Source organism: Eptesicus fuscus, chromosome 16, assembly GCF_027574615.1.
Source record: "Eptesicus fuscus isolate TK198812 chromosome 16, DD_ASM_mEF_20220401, whole genome shotgun sequence".
Taxonomy (NCBI): Eukaryota; Metazoa; Chordata; class Mammalia; order Chiroptera; family Vespertilionidae; genus Eptesicus; species Eptesicus fuscus.
The window spans coordinates 18422584-18449908 of NC_072488.1; the positions used below are offsets into that span (position 1 = coordinate 18422584).

General features: G+C 35.8%; 1 protein-coding gene across 3 annotated transcripts in view; it reads right to left on the reverse strand.

Annotated features, from left to right (window-relative positions):
• Positions 1-27325, reverse strand: part of PRKD3 (protein kinase D3) — a 61044-nt gene that overhangs the window by 13246 nt on the left and 20473 nt on the right. Inside the window, exons 1-13 of one of the 3 annotated variants that reach the window (XM_054728081.1) lie at positions 26134-26182; positions 25120-25164; positions 24418-24549; positions 23319-23476; positions 19030-19222; positions 15224-15301; positions 13915-14098; positions 12154-12277; positions 9264-9341; positions 7820-8096; positions 5792-5844; positions 4658-4730; positions 3678-3784 (exon numbers count right to left, since the gene is read on the reverse strand). In XM_054728081.1, the coding sequence (XP_054584056.1) occupies positions 3678-3784; positions 4658-4730; positions 5792-5844; positions 7820-8096; positions 9264-9341; positions 12154-12277; positions 13915-14098; positions 15224-15301; positions 19030-19222; positions 23319-23476; positions 24418-24457 (1365 nt within the window). In that variant the 5' untranslated portion in view covers positions 24458-24549; positions 25120-25164; positions 26134-26182. Of the gene's footprint in view, positions 1-3677; positions 3785-4657; positions 4731-5791; positions 5845-7819; positions 8097-9263; positions 9342-12153; positions 12278-13914; positions 14099-15223; positions 15302-19029; positions 19223-23318; positions 23477-24417; positions 24550-25119; positions 25165-26133; positions 26273-27325 lie in introns of those variants that run through there. The other 2 variants (XM_054728079.1, XM_054728080.1) reach the window with 2 other exon arrangements.

Below are 27325 nucleotides of genomic sequence, written 5' to 3' on the forward strand. Positions count from 1 at the left end.
TGGTCTATGTGAAGTTGAGCTCCATCTCTAAAATGTTTTTAAATCCACCATCAGCTCAATTCCCCCAATACTTATCCCATGGTACCATACTATGTGTATATGTATCTTACTCTGTAGCCTCATTAGCTCCTTAGGGGCAGAGACTCTGTCTTAAGTCATTTTAAATCAATGTCTAATTCATGATTGTTCTTTTTAAAAATGTTTTAAGAAAATGAGTAAGAAGCACAAAATATTGTTTGCTAATCAACCTAAAACAACTTAATGTTCCAATTTACTAATCAACTTAAAACACCATAATCTTCCAAGCAGCAAAATAAAAAGTGACAAAATTTTATAGTAAACAGAAGTGAAATAGCCCACAGTGAATAATTAATGGCAGTAAGCAGTGAAAAATTCAGAATTTCATAACTTTCTTTGGTCAACCTAGAGTTGGAAGTATGGATGGCTGTCCCCTATGCTGTAGTTATCTATTAAGTTCCCCCTCCTTCCCACCTTCTCTTGAAAACACACACGCACATACAAAAATGGAACTGTGCTGTAACATTATTCTCTCCTAACTTGTTTGTTTAAATGTCCTATTTTCTCTGAAGTCTGCTTTGGAAAATTATAATTTCGTAGAAAATTAATCATTTTCCTCCAGGTTTTCTCATTTATCTGATAGAATTGTGCAAGGTAGTATCTTAAGAATCCCTTTTTTTTTTTAATAGTATTTGTGGTTATCTCTTCAAGATGTTTTTATATTTTATTTTTTTTGATTAGGTTGACTATTTTGTTATCCCACCCGCAAAAGAACATGCTTTTGGACATATTTTATTCTTTTCAGTATTAAATTTATTAATTTCATTTTTACTTGTTAATCCCTTCTGCTTTAAACTTGGTTTGTTCTTTCCTTAACTTCCTGAGTTCGATTCTTAATTTATTTTCATTCTTTCTTGATTAATATTTGAAGTTAAAAAGCTTTCTCTGAGTGGTAGTCCAAAAGCTCTGATATAGTGTCTTAAGTAATTATTTTCTAAATAGTGTTCTTAAATTTTGACTGCTCTGATTCAAAAATTAAGATATTAAAATATTGTTTTCAGGTGGTGGGGGCTTTATGTTTTTTTTTATTTTGAAATCTACTTCTAGATATACTGCATGAAGATCAAATATTCTTTGAATATTTAATTTGAATATGTATATATTCGTATGACTGGTTATTTGGTATAATGTGATTTGTACTCTTCTACTGTTAAGTGCCCTTCTTCAATTCATTTCATGTGTTTTCCCTTGAATTAAACAAATCTTATCAGATATGACCCCCTTGACTGTCCTCTGAGAAAGCACCTGGTATCACAATTGTAGATCTCAGAAAGAGCCAGCAAAAACCATTCTAGGGGTATCCCTTCCTGCATGTGCCCCTGCTCCATCTCCATATTTTTGGAAAAATTTCTACCTATTTTGCAGGTCTGAACTCTCTTTTATTATGAAGGACAGAGTATGCTTTACAATTTACCAGTTTTCTCGTAGCTTTTGGATGACTCCCAAGAAGGGGAAAATGCTGGCTTTATAACACAATATTCAAAATAGAAAGTTCACTTAAGTTTGTGATAATGTTTTCTCAGCACCACTTCTATTTTGCCTCAGGCAATAGCCAAAGAAACACTTAACATTACCATATCTCTATGAAATGAAAGTAAAAGTCCCCATGCTCCCCAGATGAGACAATGCTGACAGTGTATGCAGGTACGAATCCTTTTCTGCACATAACCGTATATAAACATATATACAGTATACACATTATATAAGAGAGACACTGATCGACTGCCTCCTGCACATCCCCTATGAGAATTTATACAGATGGATCATTCCATACTTCCTTTTAAAAAATTTAATATGTTCTAAATAATTCCCCACATAAATACATTTATTCAACAAATAATAAGAGTATTTGCTATGTGCCTAGTACCATGTAGGTAGTTTGAATTCATCAGTCAACAAAACTGATAAGTATCTCTTGTTTCATGCAGCATCTTCCTGCTAGGTAAGTTTGAGAAAAATTAAGTATCGCTTCTGGCACAAAATAAGCCATTTACTAAATATAAAAATGTAAATATTTTCTATGAATAATTTGAAGAGAATCTACCACAAACATAGTATTGTATTAAATTTAAGATGACAATATTATATTTGGAAACATGTTACAATTACTTAATTCTATCCCCACAGTTGGGCAATTTCAAGGAAAATAACCAGAAGGATACACTAATGAAGTTTTTACATTGTGCATTATCTGGAAATTCCTATTCGTTACCATGATCCAGAGTTGCTAACATAGAGTAAAAGAGGTTTAGTGTTTGTGATAAAAAATGACATCAAGAAATCAAGCTTTAGGAATATATCCTTAATATTTATTTTTTTTGCATATTAGTTGGATGAGAAAGATTCCAAAATAAGATATGAAAAAAGATCTCTTAATAATGTAGTCACACCCTAACACAGAGTGTGAATGCTAACATCCCATTTAGGGTAACTTTCTTTGTAGGAGGCAGCCTTGAAGTGAACACAGGTAGCTTGTAGACGAATCTTTTGATTATCACTCCTCTGAAAAAGAAGTGAGGCAAATGTTATTACTAGTGACCAATAGTATAATAAATGTAAAATTAATTATGTGTTTATAAATTTCTTACCTTCTTCAAGGAACCATAAGTTTAGTGAGTATGTCTTCTTGAACTTCACCCACAAGCAAATTGGGCGCTGACAGCTTTAACTATCACATCACCATGATTTCTAAAATATTGTGCAAAAGCTACACACTGAATTAATAGAAACTTGCATGTTATGTATTAAATATTATATACTGTTTTATATATTAAATATTTAAAAGATAAAATAAACATTTAAGATAAATACTAAAATAAGATAAACATTTATCAGAAAAATTACCCTCTGGGTGACTCTCAAAAAAGGTAAAAATGTTAAAATAAAACACACAGTAGCCTGGCCAGTGTTGCTCAGTGGTTGAGTATCAACCCATCATGCACCAGGAGGTTGCATGTTCGATTTCCAGTCAGGGCACACGCCCTGGTTGAGGGCTGGATCCCCAGAAGGGGATGTGCAGGAGGCAGCTGATCCATGTTTCTCTCTGCACACTCCCTACTGGGGACCGAGCCGGCAACCCGGCCCATGTGCCCTAACTGGGAATATAACCATGACCTCCTGGTTCATAAGTTGACACTCAACCACTGAGCCACACCAGCCGGGCTAAAGGTAAATAATTTTTAAGCAGTCTTTATTTTTATTTTTATAATAATTGCTATAATAGTCAAGCACCTCATCTGTGAGAATTGGTTGGTACAACAATGATCTAACAAAATGTGGTGATAGATATATTAAGAATAGTATTTTTTTAAAAGATTTTACTTATGAAAATGTCTTCTAAATAAATTACTACCATAGAGCAAAAATAATGGTAGTCTTTGTAATTCCTGGTTTACTGTAATTTAATTTTTCCTTTTTAAAAAAGAACTTAAGGAGTTAATTCAGATGCTCACCACCCTCTCACTAAGCCAAAAGGTCATGAGACCAAAACAAAACAAAACAAAATCCTGAATCTTATTCTTATCAGTATATTAAACAGTCTTCGATTTGAAATTCATAAATCAAAAATTAAAACCTTTGAAAGCAGCATTTTTTTTTACCTGTAAAATAGCCACTTCATTACGGAGTTGACTTTCCTGTTTTGTGGGAAATCTCATCTTATCAATTACTTTAATAGCCACATCCCTTCCAGTCTTCCTATGTTTTCCTATTTTTAAAAAAAGTATAGAAAAGAAAGAAGAAGCAAATTGACAGCTCACGTGCAATACAAAAGCTTTATCTGAAAGTTCTCCACAGACTGAAATTTATATGAATTTACTCTTATGTTTCTTTTCTTTGGCTCATTTTGTTTTCTCCTTCACTCACCTTTAATCTTGAGAAATAAATTATTTGACCCTAATAAAGGGAGTTTTATTATTTGAAATGGTAGGAAATTTGAATCAACTTGTTTGATGAAAAATAATCTACCTTATTAAATGATAGTTAACTGGCATTTAGAGACTCTGTCAAAATGGAAACATTGTACCAATGAATTAATTTTATTCTAGGTTCACTGAATCAGCGAGTGATTTAACCACATATTAGAGCAAGCCTGGAGGCAGTAAGGCCAACTAGGAGACTACTTGTCATAGTCTTAGCAAGGGATGACAAGAGTTTAACATATCTTTTGTTAAAGCTTATAAAGTACCCTTATGTACATTAAGTTAATATTAACAACCATGTGAGCTTGCACATCAGCTTTTATTAGCTCCATTAAACTGATGAAGATACTGAGGCACAGTGAGGTTAAATGACTTTGCCAATATCCTAAGTCACAGCAAACAGTAGGCAAATGGTCTCATTTGTGTTGGAAAACCAATAGGACATATACTTCAATAAACAGGCATAACTTCAAACCATTTATTTTTCATACACAAATATGTGCGAACTACAGAAAGAGATAAAGTAAGGCTACTGTGAAACTAATTTTCTTATTTTTTCTGTTACTTAATTGTGACAAGACGTAACAGCTGGCAGATGTTTTAAAATTTCACAATGTTTCTATAGTATGTACTATATGTAAATGGCTATAGTCACTTACCTCCATAAACGATGCCAAATTGGCCTGAACCAAGCACCTCATCTGCAAAGATCTGGTAAACAGTACTGATGTCCTATTTAGGAAAGAGTAAGCAGTAAGTATAATTTACCCTTACAAAGCATTATCAACATTTCTGACTCTTCAAACACTTAAATACATTTTTGTTTTTATGACATAGGCAACTAATTTTCATAACAATATTTTATGAAACATTGGCTTTGTATGTTCTAGAAAAGTAAGCCTAATTTTCATACTATCACTCTCAATGTGCAAGTATAATGTATTCTGTAAGAAGACCACTGGGAAAAAATGCTTTGAATTTTTAAAAAATCTTATATTTATTAAGTAGTGATCTATAAAAAGTAAATTAACATAAAAATTAAGAACAAAGTTTTACCTATTTTACCATTAAAGAGATTTGCTATCTTTAATTTGAAAACACACACACACACACACACACAAACTTAAAAGGTTCATATTAAGATTAGGCTAATTTGGAAAGACTGATGAAAAGGAAAGTCTGTAACTCAAAAATCCACTCCTCAATTTATTCCTGCTCTCCCTCCCATTTCCTTCCTTCCTTTTTCTTTTTCTTTTTTTAAATAATGGTGGTGGTTGTCAGAAAATTCTTGGGGGTGTGGCACTCTCTAATGCTACTGTTCTTCAGTCAAGGTCACCCTTCTGTTGGGTATGTACTGCAGTCCCATGATGTTAGGGACTCTATCTTGTTTAGCATTACATTCCTGGCCAGTGCCTGTCTCATGGTAGTCAGTCAAATAATTTAGTCTCCTAGGACTCAATTTCTTCTTTGGTGAAGTGGGAATAATAACATCTATCTCACTAAATTTCTGAGTAAATTAAATGAGGATATATACAAAGTGTCAAGATTTTCATTGCCTAATACATAAAAACCTGTACAGATGACCCTTGAACAATGTGGGGGTGAGGGATGTCAACCCCCATGCAGTCAAAAATCAACATATTACCTTTGACTTCCCCAAATCTTAACTATTCTTGGCCCTTTGCATATGAGGATTCAACCAACTACAGAACAAAAATACTGTTTTCACTGCAATTGGTTGAATCCATGGATGTGAAACCCGAGAATAAGAAAAACAGGTAATTTTTACTTACCACATTTTCCTGGATCTGACAATTAGATACGGAGATACTAGTAGACAAATCTTCTGTAAAATATAAGAACAATGCATGAGAAAAGAACAAAACTGTTAGTATATGACTTAACAATATTGATATTTACAAATATGTGAATGCCTACAATATATTAAATTTAAACCACTAGCTAACTTTCAGTTAATATAATGTAATTACATTTGTTAAAAAAAATTTACACATGCAACACTAATCCAGGAAGAGGAAACTGGTTCAGTCAGGAATGTAACATCCATATAAAAGAATATTATCTAAACCTTTGATAGTATAGAGCTGTAAGTACTAAATCAGAAAGCTATCCATAACATATCATTAAGTGGAAAAAGGTAAGTTGCAGGATGGCAGCAATTAAATTAAAACCAAACAAAAATATGATTACTTCCTGTCAATGAAAGAGTGGGGTTGCGAAACAAAGGTTTTATAGCCTTTATACACTTCTATAACTACATTTTTTAAAACATAAAAGGCATATGGCATTACTTTAACATAAAAATTAAAAATTAGGTAAATCTATATACTGACATTGAAACATATCTGATATATATTAAATAGTGGATAAAGTTGTAAAAAGAACAGAGAGTATGACCACATTTTTGGTAAAAATAAAAATATGACAATACTAGTGACCCAGTGCATGGATTCGTGCACATTGAAAGGAAATTAATTAGAAAGTGGCCGGTGGGGTGGGACTGGATGAGACAGGATGGACATGCCCTGGAGCCAACCTCCTGCGGTCCCTCCCCAGCCGGCCACGCCTGGGGTAGCACCGTGGCTCGAAGGGTGTCTACGGAGTGGGGTCCCTTCGGTAGGTGGGGTCCCTCGGCCTGGCCTGTGGGGATAGGGCCGAAACCGGCTCTCCAACATCCCCCAAGGGGTCCTGGAGTGTGAGAGGGCACTCTGCAAAGTTGCTGTCGTACAGGGTACAGGGTGTGGAACGCAAACGCAAGTGTGCAGTAAACCAGATTCGGGGTCGACAGTGCTCCAGTAACAACATAACCCACGGCCAAAGGTGGAATCGCGTGGCCCCACAAGGAATAGGGCTCCTTCCTCTCTGGTTTCAGGGTGCGTCACCCAAGAACTGCTGCTGCCAAGTCACTGCAGCTCAGCAGCTCCTGTGTTGAGCGTCTGCCCCCTGGTGGTCAGTGCACATCATAGCTACTGGCCGGACGGTCGGACACTTAGCATATCAGCCTTTTATATATATAGATATAGATAGTAATATAGGTGCCCCTTCCCCCAATCCCTTCTCAAACCGATAAATATACACCAAACTATTAATAATAGTTTTCTGAGGCGGGGGATTGGGAATGGGGAGATGTTTTATGTATGTAGGGAGTACTTTATCATTTTATATATTTCTACAAAGTTTAAATGTTTGTATTACTTTGGGAATAAAAATAAGAAATTAAGAAAAAGAGAAAGGGAAACATGAAAAGTAAGCAAGGGATCAGATATGAAACATCTAAATCTTTGGAGACAACTCAAAGAAACAAGACATAAAATTTCCTTAATAATCCCAAATATAAAAATATAAAACTTCATTAACAAGGAAATGTAAATAAACTATACATAAAAGTAAGTAACATGACTGTCAAAAACTCCATTTTAGTCAATTTAAAAATATTTCAGCTCGGCTGGCATGGCTCAGTGGTTGAGTGTCAACCTGTATATCTTATAGGTTCTTCTTCATTTAATACTGACAACCCTAAAAAGAAGGTACTATTATAGAGAGGTACAGTATTTGTCTAAGACCACATAGCAAGGTAGCCAAGCCAGGATTTAAATGTAGGAAGACTGACCTGAGAGTCTAGCTCTAGGGGACTGTATGTATACACTATAACCAGCATAACTGTATAAAGGAGTTAACTAAAGGTATTGGTTATACCAGACAAAGCTTAAAATGAGCATTAAAATATATACAGAAAACATGATCACATGACAAAATACTTAAGAACCAAAAGGGGGATGGGGGGTGAGCTTATTGCTTACTGTGATCTTTCCCTTGCCCCGGAGAAGTGCAAATACTGGCTTGAGGGGTGACAGGCATGAGAGCCTGGCGAATTGCTTTTTCCCAGCTCTGTGCTACATCAAGTCCAATTCCAGTGGCAGCAAAAACAGGATTGTGGGAGCTGTCCCCATTGTTCTCACCAACAAAGTATACCATAGTATCAGTGATGATTTCAAAACAGTGTGGGTTGCTGTCTTGTGAAATGTTTGTGAAATCTTGTGGCGAAGATATGCGTAGAATTTCTGAAAGTGGAATTTCCTGAAGTAAAAAATTAAGCATTAGAAAATACAAAACTTCTTTTTCTATTTTTAGTATACTAAACAATCAGATATGCATTTATAATAAATGCTATTAAGATGAACACAAGTATGTGGCCCATGGAACACACAGTCAAGTCTTATGATAGTATCTTCCTTGAATGATCTGCATGTCCAGTGAGGCCAGAGGCAAAAACATGGAGTATCACTATCAGTGATTCAGTTGCAAGTCATTAGAATCTAAGGAAAGAGAGAAGTTAGGAAGCCAACAGCCGCTATATTCAATACTTTACAATTGTCATTAAATCAACTCAACAACTACTTCTCTACCGGCTGCTGTCTGCAAAATGCAGGCTGGGGCAAAATTAGATTTACAGTTGTTCATATGGAAAATAATAGAATAATGATACAAGAATAAATTGTTTCACGTACTCACAACTGTAAACCTATTTTCTGCCCCACTCTTATGTCCCCAAAAGGAGTACCAAGTAGAAGTAAGAGCAGCAAATCCGAATGTCAGTATAGGTTGTTTAAGCACTCCATTTGGTTCTGTCCATTCTGTAACAATCATTTATATTTAGTCCACTTTATAAGGCAAAAAAATTTATTAACCCTCCCCCCCAACTAACTTTAAGTCAATTGTTTCTACTCTTTCTTACTGATACAATCATCACACTTACAATCTTTTTATTGTCAGTCAGTGACATGGCAAAATATGGAGCAAACCCAGCAAAGAATACTATACAAAGTATATGAAGAGACAAAAGAAGCATTTGGGAATTGGGACCTCGGGTAAAATGGAAGGTGAGAGAAACACCGACTCAATACCATGTTGGCCTGTTCTGGACAGGCCATGATCATGTGAGTTTCTAAACAGTTTAATCTAAGTCATAGGACCAGAAATAAAGCAGCAGCTACGTGACAGGCAAACCAAAAACAGAAACCACAACAGAAAGACACACTTTGGCAGCAGAACTGTTGTGGGGGTGACATGGACAGGTGGGGTACAGGCACTTCAACAAGGAACTGAAGAGTGACTTCTATAAACTAGATCAGGCAGAGTCAGAATAGGTATATTCCAATATAACAATTAATGAGTATTACTTAGCTATATTTGGAAAACATATAATCTTTTAATGTACATATTTTTAAAATGTAAAATCTTTACCTTATAATACTTTGATCCAGATTCATTTTGAAACAATGTGAGACATTTGCTGTCAAGTCTCCAATAATGCCTCTTTCTCTATAAAATAAAGAATATAAAACCGTGAAGTTCAAAAATAATGATTCCTCCAAAGCACTTTTCCTTTTCATTTCTATTCATACATTTGTATTATTTGTTTAAAATTCATGAGGTTCAAAATTCTGAAAACATATAAAAGACGTACAGTAAAACCTTGATAAAATGGACTAATTCAGACGAGGAGTATCTGGTAAAGCCAAAAGTCCATTATGTAATAAAGTAGTTTTTCCGAATGTGTATGTTAAAAAATTGACAAATTCGTTTATCTGTTTTTACTTATGTAGACATGTTTGTGTAATTAAAATTAAGTATGTATAAAAAGTTTAATTTCACATAAAAGTTTTCTGTATGTATAACTGTAATTTAAAGTTTATACTGAATAGGTCTAGTAAATGTGTGCATTCATCAGTCACCTCGGGTAAACAAATGTACACAGATGGGGCATGGATTATTGCACATGGGAACATAGGCTGGCACATATTAAAACTGCTGCAGAAAGTCACGCCACAGAACAACAGAACCTATCACTACATGCGATGTGGAGTGATCACATGATAATCATTTGCTGAACACCGTTTACGAGTGGCGACTCTTGGATTTAAATATGTAGACTACAGTTGTAGATAACGTTTTATTTATGTTGGTGAAATTGCTACAGTGTTTTTTCCAACATATGGCCTATTCAACTAAAATTTGTTTAAAATAACAGTGAATTAATAACAAAAAATATAATGTTAATTTAATTGTATGCAAATCTTGGTTAAAAGCATTTTAAAATTAATAGGGAATTATTTTCACAAATGACATATGGACTGCAAATTATGTCCATTAAATCCAAAGTCTGTTAAATTGAGGTCCACAAAATTGAGGTTTATCTGTAGTGAAAAGTATACTCCCACCATCGCTCATATACTGCTCCTACCCTTATGTATATGCAGCAGTGTTACCAGGCTTTGGAAATCCTTTTAGAGAATGTTATGCATGCATGCGCAAATACATGTGCATTACACACAGAGATATGTAATTTACCTATCGGCTAAATTTCTAAAGATTGGCTTGCTGGGTCATAAGGTATGTGCACATGTAATTTTGCTTAACATTTGACCCAATTTAAAGGCTAATCAGCAACCTGAGTGCCTATTTACTCAAATCTTCACAAATGCAGTATGTTACCAAACTTTTTGATTTTTGCTAAAGTGATAAAAACTGGCATTTGTTGAAATTTTAAACCGAGCCAATCTTTAGGTTGAGCTCTTATGTTTAAGAGTAATTTGTATTTCCTTGTCTTTGAACTCTGTTCACTGGCTTTTCACTTAGGAATATGTATTTAGGATTCCTCCACGTATTTTCATGGCTTGGTAGCTCACTGCTTTTTCAGGCTGTGTAGTAATTTCATTGTCTGGATGAACCACAGTTTACTTATCATTCACCTACTGAAGATCACTTGATTGCTTCTAAGTTTTTTGTTTTTTTTAAAATATATTTTATTGATTTTTTACAGAGAGGAAGGGAGAGGGATAGAGAATTAGAAACATCGATGAGAGAGAAACATTGATCAGCTGCCTCCTGCACACCCCCCACTGGGGATGTGCCTGCAACCAAGGTACATGCCCTTGACCGGAATCGAACCTGCGGCCCTTGAGTCCGCAGGCTGATGCTCTATCCACCGAGCCAAACCAGTTAGGGCTGCTTCTAAGTTTTGGCAATTATAAGTAAAGGTACTATAAAATCCATATGCAGGTTTTTACATGGACATAAATTTTCATCTTAAGTGGCTGTAACATTCTGCATTCCCATCAACAATGACTGAAAGTGTCTGGGGTGGAGAACGTCCAGCCCGAGGGCCGTCTAAAGCCACCAAATCATTCTGGCCTGGCCCTGTCAAGGCATAGGAGTGAGTTAAATATTTCAGGCTAATTTTTAAGTTGATAATTTTGTATGGCCTGCAAATGATGTTATAAATATCCAAATGACCCTTGGCAGAAAAATGGTTCCCAACCCCTGCTTTATATCCTCACCAGCATTTGGTATTGTCAGTGTTCTAGATTTTAACCATTCTACTAGGTCTGTGGTCGGCAAACTGCGGCTCACGAGCCACATGCGGCTCTTTGGACCCTTGAGTGTGGCTCTTCCACAAAATACCACGGCCTGGGTGAGTCTATTTCGAAGAAGTGGCGTTAGAAGAAGTTTAACTTTAAAAAATTTGGCTCTCAAAAGAAATTTCAATCGTTGTACTGTTGTTATTTGGCTTTGTTGACTAATGAGCCGACCACTGTCCTAGGTGTATAGTATCTTGCTATTTTAATTTTTATTTTCCTGATGACATATAATGTAGAGCATCTTTTCATGGGCTTATTTTCCATCGGTGTACCTTCATTGGTGAGGTATATGTGAATGTCCTGAGCCCATTTTTTAATCGTGTTTTCTTTTTCTTGAGTTTTAAGAGTTTTTTGCATATTTTGGAGAATATGCTATTTATCATATATCTCTTTTGCAAATATTTTCTTCTAGTTTGTGACTTGTCTTTCCATTCTCTTGACATTGTCTTTCATAGAGAAGTTTTTAATTGTAATGAATCAGCTTATCAATTATTTCTTGCATAGGTTATGCATTTGGTGTCTGTTGCAGAGTTATGCCTTAGACCCTTTCTGAATCTTTACTGCTCCACCAGTTTGTAAGACAGTACATTAAGCATTCTGCCTTTTAAAAATTCTTTACAAGTATCTATCTCATTCTCATTTTGATTTAAAAATGCACAAAATAAAGCACGTAACAGTTGCACTACCATATTTAAATGCCTGTGATTACTGACCAAGGTGTCCCTGCTGGTGTAATGGACCATCCATCCTTCCTTCACCATCGTGCTGCTCTTCCTCTTTGTGTGCTTGATGGATTGTACGACCCTCATTAGCGGAATATTATTGCTTGTTGATGGACTAAAAAATATTTAATATTTATGATAAATATTGATAATTTCAATTTTTAAAAGTCATATACATAAGCAAATCCTTTTTAAAGATAATAAGATAATAAGAAGACAAACAATGGCTTAAGAAGAAAATAAACGTATCCTGTTAGGCTGATACACAGCTGATCTATAAAAGACTATGATAACACTGTTAAGTCCTCATTATTTGTCATAAATATTTTCCAGATATCACAAAACATTAAGAATACAAGGAACAGAGCAGAAAGAATCCTCTCCAATTAGAAGATCTGGAGCCTGGGAGATGGTCCCATTTGGGATTGCTGTTGAGAAAGCTTCCAGCCCTAGGTAACATGATGTTATTAAATTCACAACCAGGCAAAAGACAAGCATACCTATACTCAAATTCTCATGGTTCAAAAGTCAAATTTCATTGTTCATGTTGTTAGTACTTCTTCTAGTAGAAGAGACTGGGAAGAAAATTATTTAAAGATATTAAGAAAACAAATAATGTAATGAGTCAAATCAGATAACACTGAAACACAGGCCAGCAATAGTGTGGCTGGAGAAAAAGAGCAATTTTGGGGGTGTGTATATATAAAAAACACTGTTTTTGAATTTGGGTCTCAAAGAGTTGAAAAATACTTTCTCTTAAAATTATGAAATATTCATGCTTAGGAAACTAAGTTATCTCAATAGTCTCTAAATTGGGTAAATAAGTTTTAGTTAATGATTATGATAAGATCTGTCATTTAAGGATAAGCCAAACTGAGTAAATGACAACTCTGCCATGTGAGATTGATAAATGACCCATCATTTCCTTTAAATCCCTCTGTTGCCAATGAAAAATAAAACTTGCCAAAACGGTAATATTCTACTATGAAGTAGTACATCCTTATAAGGGCTGTATACACAAAATACTGAATTCCTGTTAACAGAGGAGATATTTACGAGGTTTATAATCAAATAGCATTTTTACAAAGTGCTAAACGTCAGATTAATGTGGTAGTATGAAAACTACCCCCAAATTCGTCACTAACGTTTCTGTGTAACAGTCTCAGGCATATATTCTTACCATGTTTCTAACATCGGGCAATCTACTTGCATGAAGGCTGTGAAACTGGTTGCTTTAACTCAGGGGTGCGGAACCTTTTTTCTGCTAACGGCCATTTGGATATTTATAACATCATTCGAGGGCCATACAAAATTGTCAACGTAAAAATTAGCCTGCTCTATTTGGCCACACATTTAATTAACTCACCCGTAACGCCGTGGCAGAGCCAAACCAAATGATTTTGCAGGCCTTATATTGCCCTCGGGCCAGATATTCCCCATCCCTGCTAAACTGGTGGTTTAATGCTAGCACTTTGTGAGTGCTGCTCCACAGCTAGATATCACATCTAGACTATATTTAAATAAAGCATTTTTGTCTTTAAGAAAACAGAATTCTCATATATTTTTATCTTGAGTGGATGGCAAGAGTAATATAATTTATGTCAGAAATACTGTAGTGCATGTAAAAGAATTAGCCACAATTAGATTTTAAATTACATTTTTATTCCACATAAAGAGATTAAATGGAATAAGTGGAGCTCCTGGACCTACCCTGCCTTTCGAAGAGGCTTGCAGTACCTAAACGTGTATTACCTGATTGTCTTCACAGCTTCTTCATCTCTTTCCACATCGAGATCAGATGGATCCAGGAAAAACATTTTATCTTCTGGGGGAGATGGTTCTTCTGTGTCGTCCAAACCCCTACTACCATCACTGTTCATGTCACTACTGTCAATATCCATTGGTATATCTGACTCTGTCCCCAGACTGGAAGGTTCTGGCAAAAATTTAAATGAATTATAGTTTTATACTAATGGGATATCAATACATCCAAACAGAAACAGTATATTAAATGTGGAGGGAAAGTTTTAAAACTCTTTAAATAATCAGTAAACATTTGAAAGATGCTCAAATTCATTAGTATACAGATAAACATACATTAAAATAAATATAAATAGTACTTCATATCCATTTGACAACAGTTGTAAAAGTGAAAAAAATACATGGAAAGATTTCAGTAATGTAGAAAAATTAGAAAATCGATCATGCTCTGTCAATGGTTTAAACAGCAAGCATAGAAAACATGCCTTAAGAGAAAATGTTAAACTCTTAAGGAGCTGTATAATTTCATCCCTTCTGCTTTTCCTCCTACAAAACTACTTACATTCAATTTTTACCAGTCATGAAAATGTTAAAGAAAAGTTATGCTGAAAGTTTAGAGTCATTACTCCTTCCTTCCAAAAATGGTAATCACTTTATTAATAGTCTTAAAAAGATGAAAAAAAAAAAGGCAAAAAAGGGGAAATGTTTAGCTAATGATTACTTGATGGAGAAAGAGACAATGAGGCTGTACAATGTGTTCTAATAACTATGGACTAAGAAGCCAGACCATATGGATTCAAATCCCAACTCTACCACTTATTGGCTGTATTTCATGGACAAATCATTTAATATCTTTGTGCTTAAGTTAACTCATCTGTAAATATTTAACATCAAAGGGATGTTCTTAAGTTTAAATTTCAATATGTGTAAAGAGCTTAGAACAGTACCTGGCACAAAGTAAGCAGTGAATAAACGTTAGAACTATGAAATAGTTCTAGGGATAACAACAGGGTTTTAAAATAAGTCTTTTTGGCCTAAAGATGAAAGAAGATATGCAGCACTATTAGCTATATTAGACTCTAAAGTGGTAGGTGGTTAAAGGAAAGATGGGAAGATATAATTACTAATAAAAGTATACCATTACTGATCTTTGAATCTTGCTTGATTATTAAATCAGAAAAAGAAGTCAAAGTTAAAAACACAGACTAAAATATGCAAATATAACCATATATAAAGATAATAAACAAAAGAATTGTGACCTTTTCTAATCTTTTATAAAAATTAAGAAAAAGAATTTTACCTCCATTGAAAGTAACCTCTCCAAGGCAGTCTCTTGGCACTTTTGATGCACAGCGTTTATGGCAGTTGAATTTGCAATCTAAAATAACAATATTCAGCTTATTTATTTATGTAAAAAGTTAGGCAATATCAGATATGACTCAAGACTTTCTTTAAATCACTCACAAATAGAGTATTAGAAATGACAATGATGATAAAATGAAGTTTTCCTCTACTAAGAACTCAGGTCTTGAACTAAAGGTCTAGTTTCAAATTCTGAGGCCAACTCTTTAACAATTTAACTCCTCAGGGCTTAGTTTCTTTATCTGTAAAATAAAGTTAAAATGCTGGCAAGTCCATGTTTCTTCCCTTACCTCACATTCCTTTCCAATACATGTTAGTCCTTACTTTCAATTTCTAATTATTAGGTCCTAGTGCATATGTAGAAAAGATACTAAGATTTCACAACTAGTTATTAGGAATCAGTGAGGGCCTGCCCATACAACCTTGTAAGGAAGAACTGAGCTTCTCATGTACGAGGTCTCCCACTTATACGTAATGTTTCTTTTAGCCTGTAAGAACTTCAGTTGATAGCATTGCAGATCACTGTCAGGTACAAGCGGTTTAATACTACTCTGTAACTCAGTGGTTCTCAAACTGTGATCCCAGACAAACAACATAAGCATCATTTGAGAACTTGTTAGAAATGCAAACTCTTGGGTCCCACTCCAGACCTACTACATCAGCAGCCCTGGGAGTGGGGGCTGAGAGGTGTTTTAATAACCTCTTTAGGTGACACTAAAATTGAAATCCACTGTTATAACTACTGTATAACACTACCTTAGAAATACATCTATCAGCAATAACTGGGTAAAAAAAAAGTAATTTCAAGTCCTGACTTAAAAGAAAAAGCCCCATGAAATTAATAATTTGGTGGATAATAAAATTTTCATCATATAACACTGTCTTTTAAAATGAGAGGTCCTCGCCAAAACCGGTTTGGCTCAGTGGATAGAGCGTCGGTCTGCGGACTGAAAGGTCCCAGGTTCGATTCCGGTCGAGGGCATGTACCTTGGTTGCGGGCACATCCCCAGTACGGGGTGTGCGGAAGGCAGCTGATCGATGTTTCTCTCTCATCGATGTTTCTAACTCTCTGTCCCTCTCCCTTCCTCTCTGTAAAAAATCAATAAAATATATTAAAATAAATAAATAAAAAAAAAAAAAAAAATGAGAGGTCCTGGGAAAATTCCATACATATTAATATCTTGCATATATCTTAAATAATAATTCATTTTTTATCTCATAAGTTTGCAAATTGTAAAAATAAGGTTTCCCTTTGAAAATGTAAAGCCAAATTTGTGGCCCATCTGTAGCAAGTGATGTAGGTTCTAATGGCAGGCATTTTTATCTCTCTGTATCTCTACACATGTTTTATTAATTTGTTTATGCTTATATTTTACTAGAGGCCTGGTGCACGAAATTCGTGCACTGGGGGGGGGGGATTCCCCTCTGCCCAGCCTGCACCCTCTTGTAGTCTGGGAGCCCTCGGGGGATGCCTGACTGAGGGCTTAGGCTCACTCCCCGCAGGAAGTGGGCCTAAGCCAGCAGGCAAACATCCTTAGCGCTGCTGCGGAGGCAAGAGAGGCTCCCGCCACAGCTGCTGTGCTCGCCAGCCATAAGCCTGGCTTCTGGCTGAGAGGCGCGCCCTCTGTGGGAACACACTGATCACCAGGGGGCAGCTCCCACAATGACCGTCTGCCCCCTGGAGGTCAGTGCGCATCATAGCAACCGGTCGTTCCACCGTTCGGTCGATTTGCATATTAGCCTTTTATTATAAAGATTATTATATAGAATATGCTCTAAAGTTGCCTTGCAGTTTTAATATAACAAAGTAAAAAATTAAAAGAAGTAATAAATGAATATTGTTCTTGGAATTGTATTTTTTCCTCAAATAATCCAGCATAAATGTTTTATATTTTCTTAGCTTGAATAGTGAATGAAAATGATAACTATTTTACTTTTTAAGCATCTTAATTCATATTATAAAAATAGTATTATAAAAATACTAAGCGCTGGCCAGTGTGGCTCAGTTGGTTGAGCATTGTCGGTGCACCAAAGGGTCTTGGCTTCAATTCCTAGTCAGGGCACATACCCAGGTTTTGGGTTTGATCCCCGATTGTGGTGTGTACAGGAGGCAACCAATCAATTTTTCTCTCTCGAATCGATGTTTCTCTCTCTCTCTCTCTGTCTCTGTCTCCCTTCCTCTCGCTAAAATCAATGAAAAAAACATATCCTTGGGTAAGGACAAAAAATAAATAATAATAAAAAATATAAGAATCACTGAAGTAAATTTTGGTGGTTTTTGATTGATAATCAAAATAACTAGAAATATAACCTACTACTTTCTGAAACAATATAATCACAGACATTATTCTTTTAGAGCTCTGAGAAGTTAAATTAATAATCCAGTGGCAGAGTTAACTGGTTATTTCAAAGTTCATTAATCTACATATTTATTTCAGTTCCTCTACAAAATATTGGTTTTAGAATGTTTCTGTTCTGCTGAGCAGAGCAGCACTATTTTACTACCTTTTCTAAGATTATCTGCTGGCTAGAATTTGTACATCTGTTATTAATGTTCTTTCCCAAAACATTCCTTAGTGGCTGCTTGCCAATACACTATAGTGTTGATATTTTAAAGTATTAACATATATTAAATCATATTCAAAACTAAGCTGTTGAAATAAAATTTCAACATGTAATTATGCCTGCCTGATGCTTATTAAATACTTGACAACAATTATACAACCTGTTCTCTATTTGATGCTCTCCTATGCTGTCATATTGTTACCAAGAAAATTTTCTTTTCTTATATACTTGTTAAATTTATATACAATTATTTGATTGTGTACTGTAAACAGGATTTATTATTGCAAAGACCTCAAACATAATGTTTATTTAGATAAAACTGATTTGTTTAATTCCTCAAATACTTTTATTATATAAAAAAGTATGGTACCAAGAACCGTTAAAATAATCACATGAAAAATAAGTACATAAGATTTTAGAAAGATTACTTGTTGTATCCTGGCTTAATGACTAATAACACATTCAAATTCACTATTTTGGTTTTCACAGTATTGTACAGCATTGCTGAGAGATATGAGGTTTTTAAAAAAGATAAAATCATTTTAGAAAACATAAAAACATTATATAACTATACAGGAAAAATTATTCCATTTTTCTTATTAAAAACCTAGTTCATTAACAGATGTTTTTGGAATATTATGGTAGCGTTTTGGGTTAGTATCCAAATATGGTGGCTCCTATTATAAGTGGCTTCTACTATATTCCACCTATTTCAGGAATGACATTTTGTACAATTTTCCTAGCTACATAATTAATAATAAAAATAACAACTCTTGTAGTGTGTGTGTATGAATATTTAATGGAAAAAGGAAATCATTACTTTACATCTTAGGTAGTTATCTGTTTTTGGAATTAGAAAGACTTAATTAAGCTCAAATATCAGCTTACCTGCTTACTAACTGTTCTGTATTTGCAAGTGTTAAGCAGCCATAGCTCAGAGATCCAAATTCTAATTTTTCTGTTTATATTCTAATTTTTCTTTAGCACAGTTCCTGGTACATAGTACACATATTTCAGGTAGTAGTAGTAGTTGTTAATATGTGTATCTTCTTTCTTTTTTAAGTTAACAACTATGAGACCAATTTCTTTGCTTAACGCTTCCAAATATAAATATTGTAAACCTGTATTTGCTAATACAGACAGATATAAATTTTACTTAAGAAAAACACCCAATCCTACCTTTACACTGCATTCCTTGGCGAAAGAGGCCTTTCAGTAACCGCTTGCAGTACTGACATATTGTGGGACGGGTGTAAGAGTGAACAGCAAATGTGTGCGGAACTTTCACTCTGCACATCACCATCTTTTCCATCCAGATTGGGCGACCGCTCCAAGAAGGAATTCTCTTACTTGGTTCTTGGTGAACATGTGACTAAAACATAAGTAATTTCCATACGTATAAGTCAATATTAAAGAAATATATTAAGAGCTCGGTTTGACCACAAAAGTCATTTTTTTAAACAATACAGCCCAAACTCTAAAAATGTGGATCTCAGCAGTTTGCTTTGGAAGCTTAACTGGCCAACTCTTGAAGGAGAAAAGAGCAAAATTTCTTTGCTATTTATGATTTTTTTAAAAAGGGTATTTTCATTCTCACATACACAGATTCACCGGTTAGCTATTATTTGCCAGGCACACAAGGCATTTTTCAAATAAAACACAAAAGCCTTAAAGTCAATTTATAACAGATGTTCAAATCCCTCCAAAAATCTTACCAAGGAATTAATCATGGGAAAAGCAAATAAATACAGAAAGTGTTATTGATATTCATGTTAAATTACTGAACACAACGTCTGAAAATATTTCAAAACAAATTATTTTTTCAAATTTATTTTAATACTAAAATATGTGTGTAAAAATTTAAGTTTAATTAATGATGATATACATAATGGCAGATATAAAACTAATTAAAACAACTTTACCTCCAGTAATTATGCTTTACGAAGTTCCTTGATATTTAAATGTTTTTCAGTTATTTACACTTTTTCTTTTTTTGAGCAAGAAAAATTAAAGAAGGAGCTGATTAAAAATTTTTGTGTAACCTGAGGAATAAGTGGATTTTTGCAACTATGGCTCTTTCTATATATTCAAAAGAAATAATCATATTAAATTATATGTCAGTTCAATGTGGCTCATTCCATTCATTCAATCTTCATTGATTACTATAGGCCAGCTTGATACTATGGGGATATAAAAATGAATATAGTCCATGTTTTTAAGCACAAAACCAAATACCTAACTACTTTCTAAATGTATTACATATTTTGTTGTAGCTGCTTGCATCTTCACTGTTAGAACTGAAGATCTTTCACATGCTTTCCATAACTAGTCATGTCTGTAATTCAGAAAAGTTGAGTTATTCTATATTGATATATTCAACCAACAGAAGGAAAAGAAACTAGAAGAACCAAGAGATAGAGAAGTGTAAGGGAGAAATAAAAGGAGGGAGAGAAAAATATTTTTTTAAAGAAAGTAGGAAGAAGAAAAAAGAAAAGCACAGCTGAATGGAGGAGAGCACTGTAAAAGTAATACAAATATAGCCTCTGATGTATAGTTTTTCACTAATGTGTAGCCAGAAATTTTCTAAAATGAATTATGAAGTAGTTTAAGAAAAGTACAAAAAGAATGTTAAAATCCAAACCAAACTTGTATGCTTTATTTGTCCAAGGTGTCCTGCTCTAGTTGCCCCCACCACCACACACACACCCTCATCCATATTGCTATGTATGAAGCACCTTCAGCAAAAGGACCACCACAGTGATTCTGCAAAGCTAACAAAGAAGCCAACAGGAACCAGAACAGATGTTTTAGGCCTTTGTTCATCCTTGGCTCCCTATTCTAGTGGTGACTCAACACTACTTCTTGCTCCTGCTTCTACCACTTTCAGTGTGTCTCAAGTTTAAAACACCCAAGATGGAATAAGACTAATTTAGCAGGTCATCATCAAATGTATTGAGATATCCCTATAAGGAGGAATTTTCCTAACACATCCCTTCATGACATAGAGACCAAAAAAACAATACAAAATATCAATGAAACCAAGAGCTGGTTCTTTGAAAGGATAAACAAGATTGATGAACCTCTAGCCAGGCTCACCAAGAAGCAAAGAGAGAGGACCCAAATAAACAAAATCAGAAATGAAAGAGGCAAAATAACAACAGACCCCACAGAAATACAAAGGATTGTTAAAAAATACTATGAAAAACTCTATTCTAACAAACTAGACAACCTGGAGGAAATGGACATATTCCTAGAAAAATACAACCTTCCAAAACTCAATCAGGAAGACTCTAAAAATCTCAATAGACCAATAACTATGGAAGAAACTGAAGCAGTCATTAAAAAGCTTCCGGCTAACACATCCCTTCATACACCAATAGCCAGTTAAGTGATTGCCTTTTGTCAGGTCCTGCTGGGATTGCGGTATTCGGGACATGGTACAGAACAAGTGTGCAAGGACTGTGCCACAGCAGGGAGTCTGGCACATGAGAACTTAGGAGGCTCTTACTGAGTAGCCACTTGAGAGTTAATTCCTCTCTATCCTAGGTTCAGATTTGAGGTTGTTTCCCTCTACTCACTGCCATCTCCTTTATTCCTAGAGTGTCCTCTTTTCCCACTCTTCCTTCCCTGATTTTCCACCCCGAGTTCTTTTACTACACCTCCTTCCTTTTTGAGATTGCATGTATGGATTGACATTTTACTCTACAATTTCTACCTGCTCTAAAATACTCTGCACAATCTAATCAATTCAAACATATACTCTACTTCTGATACGTCCCTATGGAACTTTAAATTTTCATCTTCAGGATAAAATATAAACTAATGAATTACAATGTAATGCCTTATTCATCTGCTCTGTCCTGTTATTTCCTAATCTAGTAATTCCAACTAAGGGTAGCTGGCAGACCAATATCATTTGTAGGACTCTTAAAAAGAACGTATCTCTATCCTACAGTCCCCATTCCTAGCTAAGTTTCCTGTGCAGTTCATGTATAAAATGCACTAGCTTTGCTATTGCCAATCTTTCCCCAAGCTCTTGCATATCTTTATAACTCACTGTACTCAGGTCCTTATGCAACAGCAGTCCTCTACTTTAAAAATCTCAAACTAGGGCTAAGCAATATAGAAATATGGGATTTTTTGTGAAAAAAAAAATCAGGAGCTTTTACTCTGGTGCCTCAGTTTACAAAATATAGTGACTAGGGCATCAAGAAAATAGCCCAAAGGCTTGATTTTAGCATTAATTTACAGAAGAAATGTGTTTTAAATCCAAAGGGATTATAGAAGCAACTAAATTATGAATGGAAATCATTTTAAGTACTATCAAATGAACAAGAAAGTTATTGCTTTCTTCCCTGATCCTCTACCTTTACACTTGAGGGATACAATATATAAGAAAAAGTCACTGATTTAAAAATAATCAGTTCTGCCCAGCTGGCATGGCTCAGCGGTTGAGTGTCGACCTATGAACCAGGAGGTCACGGTTCGATTCCTGGTCAGGGCACATGCCTGGGTTGTAGCCTTGATCCCGAGTAGGGGGCGTGCAGGAGGCAGCTGATCAAAGATTCTCTCTCATCATTGATGTTTCTTTCTCTCCCTTCCTCTCTGATATCAATAAAAAATATATATATATACTTTTTAATTTTTAGGAAAAAAACAGTTCTGGATTTAGTTCTAAGAGCACTTACTAATTTGCTCTGACTTCAGTGAAGTCACTTGACCATTCTGAGTCTCAACTGTCTCATGGTATACAGATGTACTGCTATATCTTACCGGAATACTGTGAGGATCAGTGGGGGCACTCACACATTCATTCATCACTGAGTATAACTACTAAGTACCAGGTATTGTGCTGGTCATGGAAATGAGCATTGCTTTCTTTAAATAGATCATAAACGCCTTAAGGACAGTCCATTATACAAATACTATACACACCATTAGGAGGTCTGAAAAGTGCTATGGCATTCAGAAAATAAAATAACTTCTAAGTAGTAAGGGGAAAATCAGGAAAGGTAGCTGTTGAGCTAAGCCTAGAAAAAACATGTAGAATAGAGAAGAACAAAGGTAGGAGGAGCAAGGATGTGGTTCAGGGAATGTTGAATAGTACAGATATCAGAAACATAGAATATATAAAAGTTTTCTAGTCAGGAGTTGTGTATTAAGCTGTAATGTGATAAGGTGGTCCATATGTAGTATGTAACATGAGCAAAGTATGGAGACCAGGTGTCAGGATACTGGTCAAGAGACTAATGCGGTGAGGTCCAAGTGATAATGTGATCCCAAAGTATACAAAATGCAGTTCATTACTATTGGTAAGCCCTGTCTCCATAACACATTTTAAAGCTTCTTAACTGTAAGAATCTTACTATTCTTTAGCATAAAACTTATGTTCTAAAATGATGTCATATATCCTGTACAACCTAAGGAATACCTAGTACAGTGCCGTTCTATTACCTTAGAATACGTACCTCTTCAGTGGGAAGCGCAACATATTCTGTTTGTAGAGGTCTTGGGACTGAGAGGCCAGGTCCTGGTAGAGATACATTTGACAGACGCCTCTTTCTTACTCCACTACAGTTATTTGGAATCTTGAAGGCACAACGTTTATGATAATTTAATCCACAGCCTAAATATATTTTAAAAGGTTAAAAAAAAAAATTAAGAACCCAGACAACAGGCTAAATGGAAGCTAACAAATTCAAAAACAGGAAATGTGTAAGCAGGTTTATTTAGAAAGATCAAGTGAGTAGAATGGTAGTTCTTGAGCTGTGGTCCCCAAGAATGGCATCACCTGAGAATTTGTTAAAAATGTAAATTACTGAGCTCTACCCTATAGACCTATTGAATCAGAAGCTAGCAAATCAGTCCTTGAGGTGATTCTGCTGCATGGTAAAGTTTGAGAATTACCGGGCTTAAAGCACTTCAACAAACTATGGCCTGTGTATCAAATCCCAAGACATTTGAAAATTATATGAAATTCAAATTTCAGTGTTCATGAAGAATTTTATTGGAACACAGCAATATAACATGCTCAATTTTCTTTCACACTATAACAGCAGAGTTAAGTCATTTTGATAGAGAACATATGGCCAGCAAACCTTAAAATATTTACTCTGGCCCTTTACAAAACAATTTCATTGATCCTTCACTTTACAGTTTCTTAAACAGAATTCGGCACCTCATCCTATTCCCTAGCAATTATAATTTATAACAACTTTGTTGTTACATGTAAAACATTGTTTTAAGAAGAGAATAAGGAAGTTAATATCATTTAGCCACTATTTAGTGCCAAGAATTTTACCCATATTACCTCATTTAACTATTTACTCTTCATGAAACCAGTGGAGAATACATTTGACAGAGAGAGAAATGATCCTAAGAGGTTTAGTAAGTTGCCCAAGAATATGACCCAATAAGTGGCAGAGGAAAGAGCAAAGTCTAGATCTCTCCAATTCTAAACCTGGGTTACTACCTAGTCACCAACTAATGATCTTATTCTTTCGTTGATGATTAGAGAATGCAAATGTGAAATCCTATTTCAAATGATACAACATTTAGAACACATACCTTCACATTTCAGACCCTGACGTACCAGTCCCCAGAGCATCTCACCACAATAATCACAAAAAGTAGGAGCTTTGTAAGAATGTACATAGAGAGTATGTGGACGAATCTGGAAGTCTTCTACTGTGGCCAAAGCTTTTAAAAAAGAAAAATATTAAGTAAACCTTATTATACTTATACTTGCTATGAGCTTAGGAATGTTGGTCACGTTCATTTATGTCAAAGTATAGAATCATTTTTTTCTCTGAAAAGTTTCATCTGACCATAAAAATAAAATATTTTTAGCATCTAATACTGTAGCTTTTTAACTCTATTTTAGGAAGTTCATCAGCTTCAATTAATTTCAACTCCAAAAGCAGGTCCTATAGGTAGATATTTTGACCTCCAAAAGCCTTTTCTCAAAGTGACAAGACTGGATTTTAAGCAGTTGTTAGGTCTATTCTAGCCAATTAAAAACAGTTTAACTTACAATACACAGAGAAATAAAATGCTAAAATAAAACCAACCAAACAAATAAATAAGTTTGTGGAACCTGACCTCAATTTATAGCAATGTTCCTCTGAGAAATGTACTCAGTTCTAACTTAAGTTCTCAGGATATGCTTTTTGTCTGTTCTCCATAGTCCTAAGTGGTTAAGAAAGAGTCTCCTTTTCCCTCTATAAGCAAATGAACCGTAGACACATCTACCAGAAGACATCATCTCACCTACACCTGCAAGTCATTAGTATCCACAGTGGCCTGATGAAGGGTCTGTAACAAAGAAGGATTAGATGTGAACATGACCTCCAGGGAGGACAGGGAGTAAAGCTCCTCCAAAGTGAAGAGGAAGACAAGGACTAAGAAGTGTATAGATGATTGGGGTTGTGGTATAGCAGATGAATGATAAATGTAGGTACTAGATGAACTGGAAGGATCAGGGACTAATAAGGAAAGGTGATGCTCAGAGAGGATCTCAAAAACGGGCTGCAAAAATAAGCTTGAAGAGGAAAAACTGGTGGCAGGACTCTGGACTCTTGGCTGGCTTTCCTTTCTTTCCTTCCCTTCCTTCTCCATCTCTTCCTTCCGTTCCTTCCTCTCATGCTTTTCCTCTCTCCCTCCCTAAGTCCCTGCCAAACAAGGAGTTTTGCAAGACTACTGTATGCATTCTTTGTTTCTTTACACTCCTCACTAACAATCCTGCCTGTTACTGGATGAGATCTGAAATCTCAGGAGCTAAGGAACAATGAATGGCAAGAATGGGTGAAAGAGGGAAAGGAGAGAGGCAAAAAAATGTCCACTGAGGACAAGGAAAGAAACATTATTTAAATCATGGAAACACCCAGCATTGCAGTTGCCTCTTCCACATCTTCATTACTTCTCTTATTTTTCTCATTTTCTTTTCTGAACCCCAATTCTTTTCTTTTATACTCTTTACAAAAATGGGAAAAGGGGAATAGAATTTTAGTGTAATTATTTTATTTCTTTGGCTCAAAGAAGAGTCTATTTCTCTTCTAGTTCAATTGATAATCCCCTTAGCTTAGTAATACTCAAGTAATTCAGGGCTTATTTTCTTTGTTTCTCATCTATAATACAATCTTTCTGAAAGTAAAAATTATGTGGTAACCATTATTGAAAGAAATAAGCAACTATAGTACAAAGACAAAGTATAATGGAACATAGCATTTAGTTGCGGAAAATAAAAGGGAGGGGGAAACAAAATAAAAGAAGCTATTTACTTACCTGAAAGAACAACTTCTACTAGGTCTCCTTCATGTATTTCATCTGCTGAGGTAATCAGCTGCAAAATATTTTCTGAGTTCATGTCATGGCGAAAGAGAAGAATTTTGTCATACATGCCAAAGAATCCACACTCTGGAAACTGCAGGAAAATAGTCTTATATCAGTATATACATAGCTTTATGCTTTTATAAGTAAACTAGAGGCCCAGTGCATGAATTCATGCATGGGTGGGGTCCAGCTGGCCCGGCCCAAATCAGGGTGGATTGGGGCTGGGCCTGTCGGGAGGAGGAGATGGCAAGAGGTTGGCCAGCCGGCTTGCCTGGATCAGGGCCTGATCAGGGCCCCCCATCAGGGTCGGGCCAGCTAGGGGAAGAGGCTGCAGACCATTGGCTAGCAAGCCCTGCCCCTGATTGGGATTGGGGGGCCGACTGGGGGTGGGGCCAGCCATGGGGAAGGGCTGTGGGTGGTGGGCTGACTGGCCCCACCCCCGAATAGGGTAGGTGGGGGGTGCCAATTGGGGGCCAGCAGCCTGGGGGAGGGGCCATGGGTGGTTGGCCAGCCGGCCCTGCCCCTGATGGGGGTCGGGGGCCAATCTGGGGTGGGGCTGGGCAGGGGGAGGGGCTGCAGGAGATTGGCCAGCCATCCCCGGCCCCTATTGGGGTCGGGGGTTGTTCAGGGGTGGGGCCAGCTGGGGGGAGGGGCTGGGGCCGATGAGGATGATGGGGGCCCATTGGGGACATGGCCAGCCAGGGGAAGGGGAGGAAGGGGGCGTTTGGCCAGCAGGCCCAGCTCTTGATCGGGGTGGGAGAGTCTGATCAGGGGCAGACAGGCAGGCCGGTTTGCCGGCCAACAGTGGACATCATAGCGACTGGTTGTTAGGTCGTTATGGCCGAGAGGTGCTCCACATACCTCTTGGTGACTGGTCGTTGGGTCATTTTGGTTATGATACCTATTGGCCTTTTATTATTATGATGTCTCAATCTTATGAAAGAATTTTAAATGTAGTTTTTAGCCTAACACTATCTATTTGCTAACAATTCTACTAATATCTACAAGACTGATGCTGTACTTAAGCATCCTGGTTAATTTTCAAGTTCAAAATAGAAAAGTGAACAGATATAATTACTGGTTTATCTTAAAACACACGTCTCTTAGAAATATAGGATTTCTTCATCCAGTTACTGATAGAGAA